This window comes from Nannospalax galili, unplaced genomic scaffold (genome assembly GCF_000622305.1).
Source record: "Nannospalax galili isolate Female #2095 unplaced genomic scaffold, S.galili_v1.0 scaffold356, whole genome shotgun sequence".
Taxonomy (NCBI): domain Eukaryota; kingdom Metazoa; phylum Chordata; class Mammalia; order Rodentia; family Spalacidae; genus Nannospalax; species Nannospalax galili.
In genome coordinates this window covers 1875262-1892187 of record NW_008338126.1, presented here as the reverse complement: position 1 = coordinate 1892187, position 16926 = coordinate 1875262, and the positions used below count along the sequence as shown (strand labels likewise).

Below are 16926 nucleotides of genomic sequence, written 5' to 3'. Positions count from 1 at the left end.
GTACAGTTCATGTGTTTATGTACCTGAAGGCCACAGGCTGATGTTATGCCTTCTGTCTCTCTCCACCTTTATTTGTTTATTTATTTATAGAGACTCTCACTGAACTTGGAACTCATCAATTTGGCAAGACCAGCTGGCTAGCCAGCTCCAGGGATCCTCCTGTCTCCACCTCAGAGCTGTAGCATTACAGGTGCACACTACACTTGCTATGGACTCAAACTCAGGTCCTCATGCTTGTGTGCTAAGCACTTTACCAAATTGAGCCATCTCTCAACACCTTGGTTCTTTATTTTCAATATCTCTATCAACATTATTCTTTATTTATTCATTTTTTAATGTGTATGAGTGTTTTTCCTGCATATAAGTGCACCACATGCATGCAATGCCCATGGAGACCAGAAGAGGGTGTTGGGATTCTCTGGAACTGGAGTTACAGATGGTTATTAGCTGCTATATGGGTCTTCTGCAAGAACAGGCAGTGCTTTTTTAAAAAAATATTTTTATTATTATTATTATTATTATTATTATTATTTATGTGTATGTGTGTATTGCCTGCACGTATGTAAGTGTACCCGTGTTGTGCAATGCCCATGGAGGATAGAAGAGGCTGTTGGATCCCTTGGAACTGGAATTATGGACAGTTGTTAGTTGCCATGTGGTTGCTGGGATTCGAACCTGAGTCTTCTGCAAGAACAGCCAGTGTTCTTAATCACTGAGCCATCTTCTCCAGCCCCCACAGCCAGTGCTTTTAACCACTGAGCCATCTCTTCAATTCCATCTATCAACATTATTCTTATGGAAAAAAAACAAGGAGTTTAATGTAAACAAAACTTACCTCTACAGTGAAGGTATCTTTGGTAGACTCATAGGTAACATTAAGAGTTAAAAGATGTCCATGAAATGAGGCACCATGAGGTAGAATAGTTCGTGGAACAGAGTAAAAATCCTTGAAAAAGATAAGCCAACCAAGTCAGATGCACTGTGCCCCAACTGAGAATGTCAGAACACATGCTTTGATACCCAGTCTAGCAATACGAATGAAGCTGCTCTACAGAGAGAAGGCATACCTCTATCGTGATCACATAGCGTTCTGCCAGAAGAAGCAATCTCTCAATTATCACAAGTTTTGTTGATCTATGGGTATGAATTAAAAAAAAAAAAAAACTTTACAAATTTTGAAATGAATTGCTGATTTACGCTCAATCACAATCACAATCAGCATACACTGGTCAAAACTGAAATTTGCCAAGATTAAAATTCCCTTTCAATGAGGAGTGGTGCAACCTGCTCACAGCTGTAGTGCTCAGATGGAATAAGAGAGAAGTCTGTCCCTTCCTTTTTCTTTCTTCTTTTTCTCTTTTAAAGAGTTGCTCCATAAATAGAGGACCTGGGTCTCTAGGCCTAAATGTCCATCAATCCACCAAGAATGAACAATCAGAGAACTTACTCTCACAATCTTACAAATAAAACAGGCTACAAAATTCTGTAAACATATGGAATATGGCAAAGTTCTGAGTTGCTTGAAAATCAGAAGACAAATGCAAACCAGTAAGTATACCATAAATAGCTGCTATCTGAAAATGAAATCTGATGTCACTTTTGTTGAAGACTTATGGACTCTTTATCATCCAAAATAACAGTTCTGCAACATTCAACCATTTATATTGAAATAGCTTCATGTTCTAAGAAATAAAACTCCAAGTGCCCTTAATTTAAACAGCTATTATCCCAGAAAGTGTAGACATTTAAAATAAGTTTATTTTTAAAACTGAAAGGGGGTACTGTCATTTTCTAACAATTGTACTGTTATGTTGATTAGCAGTACTAGAAATTTTACTTTTCTAACAGTTGTTTAAACACATCAAATATGTTCAGCTGCAGTCTAAATCCTATAGGCAAGAACTAGCACTTGAAATGCAAATGAAAAAATATCTTAATGCTATAATAAATGAGTAAATTGAGTAAACTGCTTTAATTACATCTTAATAATTAACTGAATTACAGACAGAACAATTATGGATCCTAAAAAGTTCTTTCAAAACTAGTGAAATAAGATAAATTATGGTGTCCTTGGTCCAAATTTAATTTTGAAATACATTTGATTCTACTTAATAAGAATACTTTAAAATTATGTGTTTTTTTCTCTTTAGCTAGCTATACAGGAAAGAGTCAGAATAAAAAGCACTTGGTATAGGGCATATACTCATTTAAAGTAGTAGTTTCAAAATCCCAATTCAATAGGTCATAAATGACTTGTTTGATAGTTTAATTGCTAAGGAACTGAGTAATAGATATGGACTACATCTTAGAAACATCTAACAAGAATTCTTATTGCAGGGGCTGGAGAGATGGCTCAGTACCTAAAAACACTGACTGCTCTTGCAGAGGACCAGGGTTCAGTTCCCAGCACCCACAGAGCAGCTAACAACCACTTGTAACTCCAGTTCCAGGGGATCTAACGCTCCTTCTGTCTTCTGCAAGCACTGCACAATACAGGTGCACTTAAGTACATGTAGGGAACACACACTTATACACACAGAATAATGTTTTTAAAGATTGAAAAGGGGCCGGGTGTGGTGGTGCACACCTTTAATCCCAGCACTTGGGAGGCAGAGGCAGGAGGAATTCTGTGAGTTCAAGTCCAGCCTGGTCTACAAAGTGAGTTCCAGGCCAGCTGGGGCCACAGGGAGACCCTGTTTCAGAAAGACAAAAAAACAATTCCCACCACAGCACATACCAAAATGGCTCCTGCTCAGGCAGGTGAGATGCCCCATAGAGCAGGTGACTGAGCTGATTGTGGGGAGTCTTGTGAGTTTGAGGCCAGCCTGGTCTACATAGAGAGTTCCAGGCCAGCTGGGGCTACAGGGAGACCCTGTCTCAAAAAAGACAGCCCCCTGCAAAAAAAAAAGATTGAAAAGGAAGAATATGTTAAAGGATACAATTTTGATTCATTTTCTTAAGGAAGGTTTTCAGGGGAAAAAAAGTAATATCCCAACGGCAAACGAAGATACACAAACTATTCTAGGCAGAGAAAAGGACTGTACAAGCACCTATCAGTAGAGGGCAGCAGCAGAGCACTGCAGCAAGCAAGCCCTTCTCCCAGTACCTACCAAGGTTTCCTAAGCTTTTATGATTTGGGGCTGCTTATGAGTAACCAATTAAACCCCATGGAAGTATTCTAGTTACTTCAAGTTACTGTTTTAAAGAACTCCCAAAAACACTAATTCAGATTCTAGTAATACTTAAAACACAGCAATGTGAATGAAGAGGTTAATTCAAAGTTTTCACGTAAATACTGACAATCTCACCAAAAATTATTTCAAAAAGTAACGTTAGGTGAATATTTTAGCTGGTTGTGATTGTATTATAGTGCACAATTTTAATCACTATCTTCCATTTCCTTTTATTTACCCAATTAATTCTCTAGGTTTGACTATTCAAAGAGAAAAGTTTTATCTGAGTAAATATTTCAAACTCAAAAAAAAGCTCTTTATACAATGAATATATTTTATTCAATCCTAAAGAGTAGCTACTTGGGGGCAGAAAGAATTATAAGAGCCAAGGGTGGTGCATGAACACAGGGAGGAGTCTTCCAGGCCCCTGAAACTTACTCTTATGAACTTACAGCAATGGTGACAGCATGTACAAGACCCATGCAAACTCAAACCAGACAAAAACCAGGATAGAACTGGGGAAATGGGCAGGAGGCCCCGACCTTAGCCAAGGAACTATTTGCAGCTGATCACTGCTAGGTGAAGGAGAGTTGGTTTTCTTTAAGGGAATGACGCTATCAGATAGGCTGACCAGGCTCCAGTGGATGAACTCACACCAAGGGAAATCTGGGGGCACAAAATTGACTTGATAGGCCTTAACATATGTAACAGAATGCATAAAATCTGGTGGTGGGGGGAGGAGGATTGGGGGATGCAGACAGAGGAGGGGGGCTAAAGATGATTTAGATACATTGTATAAAATATACAAAAATTCGATTAAAATATGTATTAAAAAAAGAGTAGTTACTCAAGTCATACAGAATAAAAGTAGTAGAAAATAAAGTAAAAACAACAAAAAATGTGTGTATAAGGGAGATGGGTAGGAACAAGCAATACTTGGGTGGTTTTGGTAATGACCTACATGTCTTCAAGACACTGATATGCTGGTATATGTTAGGGAATATATAATTCTCCAAGATGTAACTGCTTACAGAAGTTATGAATAAAATGAGGAAACCTATAAAGAAATGTTAATTAAGAAAAAATACCATATATTTTATATACATATTTCAAAGAACATACATTTATGAGTAGTATATTTGTTTCCAGTTTTAGAACCACTTACCTATATGGAGACTGAACTGATGTTGCTACAGTTGGCATGGCAGTTGCAGTGAGCATTTTTGTTGCTCGGGTCACAGCATGTGTTAGAGTGGGGCCACCAAGTGCTGAACTGGCTGCCTATAAAGTATGAAATAATCATTCTGTGACAAGGTTTCCCAATCTGGCCTCTGACATTTGGGGCTAACTTTCTGTCACAGAAGGCTGCTGTCCTGGGCGTTGAAAGAGCAATTGCAAGATCATTGCAAGATCACTAACCTCTAACCACTAGATGATAATAGCGTTCCTCCTAGTTTTTAGATGATATGAAATGAACCCTGGGAAACAAGGTAAGAGCTAGGGGATGGCTGGAGAGATAGTTCAGCAGGTAAAGCACTGGCTGTGAACGTTCGATGACCTGATTTGAATCCTTGGAACTCATGTAAAGATAGAAGGAGAGACCTCCACTCATGTACCATGGCACATGTATACCACCAAATCTCTCTCTCTCTCTCTCATACTAACAAAAATAAAATAAAAATTTTAAGAAGAGCTAGTTGAGATCTATGGTACTTCAAATATATTTGAAATGTTTTTCATGATGACATATTGTAGACAGAAGTCACAATTTGGGAAATATTGACATTTGGGGACAGTGGCATTTTATGTTTATAATACCCTATTAGATATAAAACTTAAGCAGAAATTTCAGCTGAAAAATCAATGTTTAATTCTTTAATAATCAGACTGCCAAATATATTAAACCATAGGCTTCTAATGGACAAAAACAACCAATATCATTTACTCCTGAGTGTCTTACTGTAGTCTTTAATAGCATTTCTAATATAAACTGTGAAATAGGGACACTCAACTACCAGTGAGGAATGTATAAGTATAGCAAACCTGTTTTCTGAACAGAGTTCCTTATAGCTAAGAAGATGGATAAATGGGGAAAGGAAAGAATTGGGACGGAAAATGAAAAGTTTTCTATAGAATGTATTTCTTGTGTGTACATTCAAGTTCATGTGTGCATATGTGAGTGCACACATATAAAAACCAGAGGTTAATGTTGGGTATCTTCCTCTATCCTTCACCACCTTGTATTTTGAGACAGGGTCTCTTTATTGAACTCGAAGCTTAGTCTTTTTGGCTAGACTGGTTGGCCAGCGAACCCCTGGGATCTGCCTGCTCTGCCCCTCTGATATTGAGGCTACAGATGCCCACCAACAATACCTGGTTTTTATGTGGGTGCTGGAGATTTGAACTTGGGTCCTCATGCTTGTGCAGCAAGCAGTTTGCCCACTAAGCTATCTTTCTCTACAGAGTATATTTCTATAATGGGAGCATCATTGCAAATGCCTGTTTTCAATGCTATGACATGGTACTTTTGATAAATTCCCCATTAAAGAGACCAAGTCAATAAACTTTGTTACTCACTTCTAGTCTTGTGTAGCAATCAGCAATGAATTTCTTATGTAAAGACACTGAATCCTGAAAGTAGGAAGGATATGGAAATTAAAATTAAGACTTTGGCATTTAGTTGTAATCATTATTAAGGACAAAATACCAAAATAAATAAGTCAAATTGGGGGTATCACAACTTACCAATAACAAATATGTAACTTTTTAATATTTTTGTGTCTGAGTAACTTCATTCCTTAGATACTCACCTTTTTTAACCTAGGATTTAGATTAATGTAACTATAGTTAATGATTAATTGAATAGCTTCATTAGCAATCTCTTCATCTGGTGATTCCATGGCTATTTTCCAAATGAAATCCATTCCTATCAATTCCAGCTTTTCTACATACTGTGTAAAAGAGAAATAAAATTAAATTCTGTAAATTAAATTGCATAGTATACTAGTATTAGAAAGTCACAGATAACTATTTTCTGTTACATCATTGAGTCTGCATCTCTTTTGTCTAACACTAATGGAGACTGTTTTATCCAAGGAGACTACTGTACCAAAATGATAAATGAAAAACAACAACCACAGAGACACCAAGTACCCTCTATGGCCACCAGGGTAGGTGTGGAGCTATTTCTCCAGAGTCCTGACTCAAAGAAGGCATCTGCTCATACATGGTAGTCACTCAGAAACTGAAAAGGTGATACGGGTGCCATCTTTGTGGAATTTTCTTCAAAAGAAGAGTCAAGAAATTGTTACTAATTCTTAGGGCTCAATCTAGTCTTTTCCAAAGCTCAATAAGAAATAACAGGACACCAGAGCTTATAGTATCTTATAAATATTCTGACCATCCCAGGAAGCCAAGAACTAAATGAAAGGGATTTAGAAAAGATCAGTACTTGCATTTGTTTTTCAGGATACTATAATTCTAAGCATAAACTATGCAAGTTTGTGTGGATTTCCATTTTCCTGCTTTAGTCTGTTGCTACATTTTCCCATGCAATCCCTGCCACTGACATCCTAGGACTGAAGACACTGTTACTTTTTAAAATGTATGTGAATTGCTACTTGGAAGCCTACTAGAACTATTTGGCTAGATAATCACTTCATAATCACAGGTAGCAGAGCTGCTCTAGATGAGCAAGAAGCCAGAGAAAGAGAGAGAGACATGAGAGGTGAGTGTGACCCTAGGCAGCTAGCTGGTGAGGGGAAGTAGTGTTAGACATGTAGCCATAGTGCAGTCAAAAAGCCTCTCAACAACATACACATTGGCAGGCAGCGACCGCCTCATTTAAACAAACAACATGTTTTCTGTTTTCTCTCAATTAGAAGACAGGATTTTTTTCCTGAATATCAGGTTATATTAAATAATCCAAATTATCTAGATTGTGAGTAATATACTTACCAATTGAGCTCCTTGTCTTTTTAATCGATGATCACAGAGATTCACATTTTCAAAAAAGGTCTTGAATAAGTTAAACCCTGAAATTACAGAATGCCAGATCAATTCATGCACTCTAACACAGACACTCAATGAGAAGACTCAAGGTGGAGCAGAGAAGAGCAGCAAAGCTCGTGGCAATGCTTTCTTAAGATGTGGTTTCATAGGCTAGGCGTGCTAGTGCATGCCTTTAAACTCAGCACTCTGGAGGCAGAGGCAGGTGGATCTCTGTGTGTTCCAGGCCAGCTGGGGCTACAGGGAGACCCTGTCTCAAAAAAAAAAAAAAAAAAAAAAAAAAAAAAAAAAAAAAAATTAAAACAAATAAACATAAGTTTTTTCCCTACCATTCATAGTGATTTCATAGGACTCCAATTTTAGAATCTTCTCTTTGAAGAGCTGCTGCTGCACGTCACTTTCCAGGTCGTGCTGCCCTTTTGTGAACCACTCAAAACACATCTGTGGATTAAGAGAGACATTGTCCTAATATCAACCAAATCTACTGCAGACAAAAACCAATACACACAGGAAAAGTAAAAAGATAGTATTCTTAGTATTTGTAAAAAATTTTAAATTGTCCAAATGTGACTCTAAAGTGAAATGCTTTGAGCTCTGAAGCTAATTGAAGCAATTACTAGATCTTTCTTCTGGTAATCAAAACATTAACTCATAGTTTTCACTGAATTTTATATTTTTAAGTTTTCCCACAAGCATTTAATTAAAGCCTTGCTGTGTGCCAGGCACAGTGCTAGGCACTGTTACAAACTCAGTCCTTTCAACAATCCTATGACGTAGTTAATATTATTCTGTAAAATGAAATGAGCAAACCAAGATTAACTCACTGTTAGTAAATGTCAAAATAATTCTATTGAACCGGGCTTTAATTTGTTCTTGACTAATTCTTTTCATTTTGGGTACACCATCATCTTAAGGAACTCAGAGTTTCCAGTGGTGATTAAGCTCTTCATATTTTATACCATTCATGCTCATGAAACAGAAAAATATTTGGAAATGGAGGATGCAAAAGACAAAAATATAAGACACATAAAAGAGTGCAGCATCTCAACACTCCTGCCTTACCTACTTACAAATCCTGTATCCTTACCTCTCGATCCAATTCACAAACATCCTGGCCAGTCACAAGGCACTCCCAGATTTCCTTGGCTCTGTTCCAACCTAGATACAGTGTAGCCTCTTGTAAGAAAAATGCCAGAAATTTCAGATGTGCCTCTAAATACTGAAAAAAAAAGCAAAAATGCAAACCAGTTAACTCATCTTAGGCATTCATACCTAAAGGGACACAAAAACAAAACAAGACAGATTATACTGGACACTTTTCATATAATCTAGGATAGAGTAAATTTTAGAAGGGGCTTGCCTACTGATAGCACAATGTAAAAGAAGCCACCTCAAAGCCATTCCAAAGTCAACTGACTTTAGGTGTCAATAAAATTTAATCTTAGTAATCTCAAAGGCAAATATCAAACTCACTATTGGTGAGTTAAGATTTTTATTTTTTTTTGAGACAGGGATCACTCTGTAGGCCAGTCTGGAGTTCATGCTCAGTCTAGCAATTACTACTTCAAATCAAAGGAAAATTTTATTTCTTCTTCTTCTTTTTTTTTTTTTTTTTTTTTAGAAGGTGTCCCCCTTGTTTTTTTGAGACAGAGTCTCCCTGTAGTCACAGCTAGCCTGGAACTCGCTATGTAGACCAGACTGGCCTCAATCTCAGAGATCTGCCTGCTTCTGCCTCCTGCGTACTGGGATTAAAGGTATATGCCTGAACACATGACTAAAAGATTTTATTTTTTTACTTTATCATATGCAATTCTTAGGTAATTTGATAAAAGATTAACTCACAAATACTATTTTTCTAAACTTCAAATTGAAATTATGGCTAAGATTCAAAATTGCTCCCTCATTAAAAAGACAGTTTACAGTACCTTTTTCTAGTTACATCCAATAAATACTTATTTTATAGTTCAAATAGAAAAGGGTCAAATGAAAGCTGAAAATCACAAAACAAAAACAACAGTGCCTGATACCTCCCGGTAAGTGTATCGGCCATCTACTAGTGTCAAACCAGTTAAGCCTCCAGGCCCAGCCACAGTTGCTGCAAGACGATGACAAGCTATTAAACTTCCCGTTACCAACTTGACTATTTCAAAATTTTTCTTCAGGTCTTGAATAATGCTCTTAACAGAAAAAAAGAAAGTGGGATGAGAATTTGCAGTTGTTTTGCTGGTTTAATACAGTTTTTATTTTAGAAAGTAGTCCTAGGTCAAAAAGCAAACATTAGCATTTTCTCATTCATATGTCCTACTTTAATGGTTAATAAAATCAATTTGGTATGCATATTTACTAGGTGAGCTGGAGAGTTATAGCTGTCAACTTTGCATACGGGGGTGGTGGTGGCAGAAGGAACCTCAATTGGGGAATCACCCTTATCAGATTGGCCTGTAAGCATGTTTGTGAGGCATTTTCTTGGTTGTTAAATGACATGGGAGGGTTAAGTCCACTGCAGGTGGTCACCCCCTAGGTAAGTGATCCTGGGTTGTATAAGAAAGCAGGCTGAGCACAAGCCAGGGGAGCAAGCCAATAAGCAGTGTTCCTCCACCGTTTGTGTTACAGTTCTTGCCTCCAGGTTTCTGCTTTGCTTAAGTTCCTGTCTTGGCTTCCCTCAGTGATGGACTGTCACTTGGAAGAGCAAGATGCAATAAGCCCTTCCTTCTTCAAGTTGTTTTTGGTCAGAGTATTAAGCAGCAAAGAGAAATCAGATAAAGACACTAGGGGACTAAAAAGCTGCTAATATTTTGCATCTAAAAGAGATATCTTTAAAAAAAAGATAAAAACAATCTTTGAAAAGAAAAGACTTATTTTACTTTTTATATACTTTTCTAGGCCTTACTGTCCAAATCTATTACGTTGAGGAAGCTCTAGCTCCTTAGACAACAGTTTTGACTCTCTTCAAGTTTTGGAGATAAGATTCTAATTTTTAAAAGCTGACTTATTCTCAACAAAGCAACATACAAGAAAGGAACTAGGGATGTATCGAAAGAAAAACCTCCACAGACATGAAAGCAGAGCGGTATTTAAATTCAAGTGTACCAAATGATGGGCTTCAATGACATTATTAACCATAAACCTGTTAAGATAGTGATTAAAAGCTCAATGACCTTAGCCATGCTTTTCAATTATAAAAGGTTATACAAGTAACTATTAATCAAAATAAGGATGCTCCTACCTTGTCTTGTTTTTGATAGGTTTGTTTTATGAATGAGCGGGTGATTTCATGGAGCTGACGCAAAGCTGGAACCACCCATACAAACTGGGGATTATTAAGCTGGGAAGACTAGAATTAAAAAGAAGTTACATTAATTAAATTTAGAAGTAAATGGCAGTCATTTTATTAGCTATAAAAAAATCTCCAAGTCAATTAGATTTCATTGTTACATATTTATTATTTTCCTCTTCATACTACTTATTTATAGCTTATCTCCATGCATTCATAACTTGGTCTTCAACTTATTCTGCATGCAATTTCCTAAGGCAAAGAACTGCAAACAGGAGTGGATGTGAAGTGACAGTAAATGTATAAGGGGACATCAGCAAAAAACAGACAACAAGAAATTAGCAACTTCAGAGGACAGATTAAGTAGCACAGGTGCTAAAGACATTTTATCTCAACAAACTGATGGCAAAGCTTAATACTGAACCAGCTAGCAAGTAAAATGGACTAAGAATATAGCCTTAGTTATATGATTAAGATATCAATGATCTGATCAAGATACTGACAGTAATTTCAATATTAAATTATCTCTTTATAGTTCCTATTTAAGATAATTTCATAAGAAGTAATTCTCTTTTTATTAATAAGGGGTTGGGGTACAGCTCAGAGGTAGAGAATGTGCTTAGCATGTGTGAGGCCCTGGGTTTAACTCCTAGTACTTCCCTTCCTCTCCCAAACCCCATTACTATTTTTATTAATTATTATAGCTATTTTATTCAGGCAGGCTATATTTTTCAAAATACTTTCACATATGTCTGAAACTGGTACATGACAATTCAGACCTCTGTAGTACGGATCAAAGAAATCTGATGTGCATGCAATTCTCTTTAACAGAATTGGCTTTTTAAAAATAAATAGCATCTTGTATTTCTTTACTTTCTCTAAAGCTTCCTTCTCTCAGCCATGTGGCTGCCAGTCAGCCATGTGTCTGGCCCCCGAGGCAGGCTCCAAACCTGCATGGCCTCATGGCTTTCTTTCTTTCTTCCTACCATTCACCTCCTCCAGGCAGCTGCCAAGATTACCAGTTCATCTGCCCTGAGGATTTCTTTTTCTTTAAAATTCTAATAAAATTGTAGAAACTTAAAATAAATAAAAATAAACAATAAATAAATAGCATCTTTGAAATTATAAAATTTTATAATAAAATTACGAGTATCAAATTAAATGCTTTTAATCAACTGATCATTATTAGCCAAAAAGTCAATTAAAGCCTTAGTATTTATTTAAAGGGCCGAATTTTTGTTTGTTTTAAAGCATTCTTATTTTATTGAATCTTTCTGCAAAATGAAGACTCCTGTGGGAAGAAAAGTAGTTTCACGTCTTTTGCAGAAAAGCACATTACTATTGATAGGTAAATGTGAGTAGGCCACTGCCAAACAACATTATTTTCCTTGCGTCAAAGAGATTAGTCAAATGAATGAACAAATACTGTATTTCCTGGATTCTAAGACAGATTTTTATAAATTTTAACATTTCTCAAATTGACACTTCTTGCAATTAGGTCAAAAGACACCTACCAGCCCCTGAGTACCAAGTGTAAGCTTTGATAACTGTCCATATCTTTATATGTGCAAACTTACCTATATAGAAAAGGCATTTGTTCATCTACTTGTCATTTGAGTTGAGCTATTACGTGGTATTGGTAGTATCAAACACGGGTGGCCTTTAGACTTAAATTTGGATCACTAGTTTGTTTTTTAAATGTTATCAAAAACATTAAACTGCACCTTAATTCAAAAGAAGCTATTGAATTTATACTGTTCATCACTCAAAGAAAAAAGCAGTTTTGAGTTTTATGAAAAAGGGTGAAGAAACAGAATTCTACATACTTCAGTATGCCTCAAGGGCTGGGGATATAGCACAGTGTCAGTGCATTTGCCTAGATGTGTAAGGTCTAGGTTCAATTCTAGTACCCCCAGTGCTAAATAAAGGATAATGATAATCAGTGTGCTATGGTGAAGTTACACATAACTGGTTAAAAAAAAAAACCCTTAACATTTAACCTCTGACTGAGTCTAAGAAATGGTTGCTAAAAGTAAAATGAAGTTCTTTCTTTTTTATGGGGCACGGTCTCATGTAGCAATGGCTGGGCTCAAACTCACTATGTAGCCAAGGATGATCTTGAATTTCTGGTCCTCCTGCCTCCACTTCACGAGTGCTGGGATCACAAGTATGTGCCACTACTCCTGGCTTGAAGGGTGTTGGGGATGCAACCCAGGGTATGCCTCATACATGTTAAGCAAGCATTCTACTAACTGAACTTCAATCCAGCCCCCAAATTTTCTGGTTTTCATCTCTACAACTTGCTAAATCTACAATATAGGCTGGAATCTCTGATATCTTAGAATCACAGAAATAAGGTATATATTAAAGTTCAGCGGTGGGCGTGGTGGCGCACACCTTTAATCCCAGCACTCGGGAGGCAGAGGCAGGTGGACCTCTGTGAGTTCAAGGCCAGCCTGGTCTACAAAGCGAGTTCCAGGCCAGCTAGGGCTACAGGGAAACTCTGCCTCTCTCAAAAAAAAAAAAAAAAAAAAAGGTTCAGCTACTTCTGAGATTAGCCATAGTATTTCTGCTAAAATGAGCCTGTAAAATGACAATGATCAAAACTGAAGCTTATATCCAAATTGACACCTTCTCAAAGAATTATGGAAAAATAAGATCTAGCCAGGTGTTGTGGCACAGGCCTTTAATCCCAGCACTTGGGAAGCAGAGGCAGGTGGTTCTACGAGATCAAAGCCAGTCTGCCTGGTCTACATACTGAGTTCCAGCTGAGGCTACAAGGAGACCCTGCCTCAAAAAGATTGGGGGTTGGGGGAAGGGATCTATAAGCATCAACCCTTTAGCAATAAGCAAGTACATTACAAAATATCATTAGATCAATTATGGCTAGAATACTTTTATTTAACATGGAAAATTATACTTGAAGGTTGAAGGTAACTCTGTACAATAAGATTAAAAGAAAAATACTATAAAATTATAATTTCAGAACAACTGCTGATACAGCATTTCTGAAGTTTGGAATCAGGACAGATGTTACTTATTCCACCGTATCTATGACATTATGTGGTTAAGTTACAAGAAAAATTTAAAGTATTCTCCAACTACTAAAGATGGTGGTAAACTGAATTCATAATTTAAAGAAGTTAGTGGGCTGTCCAAATTAGAGTAACATTAGAGTAGGCTTTAAAGGTCAACCAGCACAGCCTGCAGACATAGGTTTACATTCTCTTGCTTCACTCTACTAGATGATCTACTGGTCTCTTCATATACTTACTACTGAAGCACTTTCTGTTTTCGGACTGTTCTCACAAGAAAAGTCATCAACCTACTACATCTAAACATAACTCCATGTTAACCTTGGGAGACATAAATTGACTCAAACTTCTAACAATCCTCTAAGTACCTAAAGAAAGCGTTCATATTCTTTGAGTTCTCCTCAAAGCTGAACATCCCCCTACTTCCTCAACTGTCTTGTTTTTTCAGACTTAGATTTTTAGCTAGAATCAAAGTAAAAAATTTTGTATAGGAGAAAGTTTTTAAAAAGCATTTTCTCCTTCACTAACACAGCCCTTGAGACTATCTATATTGAGACTATCTTGCTAACTTTTCCTATTACATGCTTTGGCAAACAGAAGCAACTCAACAATATACAGGTTAAGTGTTCCTAATCCAAAAATCTGATTTCTGAAATTGAAAACTTTCTTTGAGTGCTGGTATTATGCTAAAAAATTTTCCTACTTCAAATTTTGGATTAGGGATGATCAATTTAAAAAGTCTACATAAATGTTCTAAAATCAGAAAAGTTCTAAAATTGGAAATACCTCTGGTTCCAAGCATTTCAGATAAGGGATATTCAAGCTAGATAAGTGAGGCTTCATATGTCCTCACAGGTACAGGGGAGGAAGAGGAAGAGAGTTACTATTTACCAGAAGCCTGCCAGGTGCTTTTAAGGGATCTAAAGATAACAACTTAAGGAATATACAAACATTACTACTTGGGTAAAAATGATTTTTTTTGTTTAGTAATTATTTTTTGGATGAGAAAATTAAAATTTTTTAATCGAAGGAAATAAGAAGTGAAATAAGAGGGAAAGGGCTGGGATGGACAGTGAAGGGTAATAAAAGAAGCAAAGGAAAGAAGAGGACCAAGGGAGCTGAGGGACCTTGGCAGAATCTACAGAAATAAAGTTAAGAAATAAAGGCCAGAATTTCTGAACACAACAGTGGAACTTGGGAACTTTAAGAATGTCAAAAGCAGCAGGAAGGGGAATCAGTTGGGGGAGTAGAGGTAGCTGAGGATGGGAGGGGAGTAAAAGGTGGGTGATCTTGTCTTACCCTTTGCTTAGTTTCTGTGTAGCCTGGCAGGGAGACATAATCCCCAGTCAGCCCACCTTGCTGCCTGGCAGGAAAGGGCATAGCATAGAAAAACACCTTTAGTGGCAGTAAATACTTCACTCCCCTGCCAGGGGGCTTTGATCTTCCCACTGCCCCCCTTCAGCAATGTGTACTTCAAGAGAGTGTCTGTGAAGCATTAAGTCAATTGCCAAGTGATATAAAATGTAAGATATTGTTATCTGGAAGAGAACAATAGTGCACTAGGATTTCTCTACTGGGAGCAGTGGGGAAATAAAAAGGAAGAACATTCCTTTTAAATCTCTCAAAATGATTTCAGATATTTTCCTTTTATTTTACTTTTGTTTTGTTATAAAACAACAGACATGAATGAAGTCACTGCAAAGAGAAGCAATGAAGATGGAATGATGCAACTAACTAGGAGAGCTAGGTAATGCTTAGCTGTGACAAGGGAAGAACAAAGGTTCAAAGGAGTTTCTGGTTTTAAAAGCCATTTCCATGGTGGGAAGGGAACATCCCTTCAGCTTTGACCTGAGTATCTACAAAGAAATGCCTGTTGCTGAGAAGAAAAGCCCATTTTTCTAGAGACCCTTTTTCTTTTACTGTTATGACTGAAGGATCTAAAATTCTTCAATAACTTAATGAAAACCCTTCAATTACTAAGAAGAGAGGTTGCTAATCTATCTGAGTCATTTGCTGAGGGAATTGGAAAAAATTTAATTTCATCTGAGTAGAAAGAAAGCAAGGTTGCTGAATTGAATCATTCCTTTTAACCCCAACAATACTAGCTCCAGTGTGTGAATGCTTCTAAATCTCTAAAGCTAGATCTTATGCAGAAGATGCAATTTATCAAACTTCAGTTTCAGAAATATAAAATGCCAGAAATATAAAATACCAGCTAAACTTTATGGTCAAATAAAAGCTCAGAAAATCACCAAAGTTTGTTAAGAAGGTCTATGAGTCTCTGCATATACCAATGAAAATTAGCAGTGTTCCAGCTCCTTTAAAGAAGTACCAGTGAAAATCAAGAAAAATGATTGACTAATGAAATATTAAGTCACTATTTTATCAAAAACTTTTCCTATATTAAAAATAACGAAATTGTAAAAACAAAATCTGTCCTATTTATTATTAGGCTTTGAGTTTGGGGCTACCTGGGAGGCTGCCTACAGTTCTCAGATTAGGCTGCTATTAAAACAAAAGTAGGTGCAGGTAAACTGGCCACGATGATCAATCCTCTCTCAGGGGAGACTTGAGTTTTAGAGATGAAGCAACAGGAGTGCTGCGATCACTAACTGCTGCACCTGCAACCAACATTTCCAAAGCCATTTCACAAATTCACTGCCACCAGGAGGCCAGGGTCCTGAAGAGCAGGGCTCCTACCGCATCGTCTCCCTTGCAGCTGTCATCTAGCCCTACCTTCTAAAGTGAGCACCAGCACCAAGCACTAATTCAGTAACTGTGTCTAGGCCATTACTTAAGGGACACGGCCGAATGAAGTACTAAAACCCCTATATTCCCTCACTACGTGCACCGTCTTCCCTTCGTCTCTCTTTTGTCCACAAATGTTCCTTCATTTCTCCCTTATGGGAGAAAAATGGGGATGAAATTTATTTAGAATTCAAAGAACTTTTAAAATCGTGTATACTTTAGATCTAACTTAAGAGAAGAAAATGAAGCTGAAAGTTGTATGATTTCATAAAATTATAAAAATTACTCTTTCAATGGGACCCTAAAATTTTCCCCTTTAGGAGTAAATAGCTACCAACTTTTAAATAGAGCACAGCTCATGAAGAACACATCTGTATAATAATGTTACTCTAATAAACACTAATTTTAAGTGTGATGTAATTTATTAAAGGTAATTATGAAATTAGTATACCTCTTAGTTGGTTCCATCTGCAAATACTTACCTTGAATCCATCTTTCTTGTTTTTTTCCAAACCTGACCATTCTCCAGGCTGAAAATTCATTTTAAGAGAAATATAAGTGACTTGGTAAAAGCAAAGTCTATAGCTTCCAAATTTGGACTCTAGGTAAGAGCTTCCAGATAGGACATTCTGTTTAGTTTACATTAAAAGGGAAGAGAATTACTTGGTTCTAATTACTCAGATAATAC

At 36.9% G+C, this 16926-nt stretch overlaps 1 protein-coding gene across 3 annotated transcripts in view; it reads right to left on the bottom strand.

Annotated features, from left to right (window-relative positions):
• The window catches only part of Usp24 (ubiquitin specific peptidase 24), a 142231-nt gene that overhangs the window by 71637 nt on the left and 53668 nt on the right, over nt 1–16926 (bottom strand). For all 3 annotated transcript variants that reach the window (XM_008832980.3, XM_029563467.1, XM_029563466.1), the window contains exons 16-26: nt 16721–16768; nt 10408–10515; nt 9209–9358; nt 8269–8400; nt 7511–7622; nt 7131–7207; nt 5984–6124; nt 5751–5804; nt 4339–4454; nt 1068–1134; nt 836–946 (exon numbers count right to left, since the gene is read on the bottom strand). In XM_008832980.3, the coding sequence (XP_008831202.1) occupies nt 836–946; nt 1068–1134; nt 4339–4454; nt 5751–5804; nt 5984–6124; nt 7131–7207; nt 7511–7622; nt 8269–8400; nt 9209–9358; nt 10408–10515; nt 16721–16768 (1116 nt within the window). The remainder of the gene's footprint in view (nt 1–835; nt 947–1067; nt 1135–4338; nt 4455–5750; nt 5805–5983; nt 6125–7130; nt 7208–7510; nt 7623–8268; nt 8401–9208; nt 9359–10407; nt 10516–16720; nt 16769–16926) is intronic.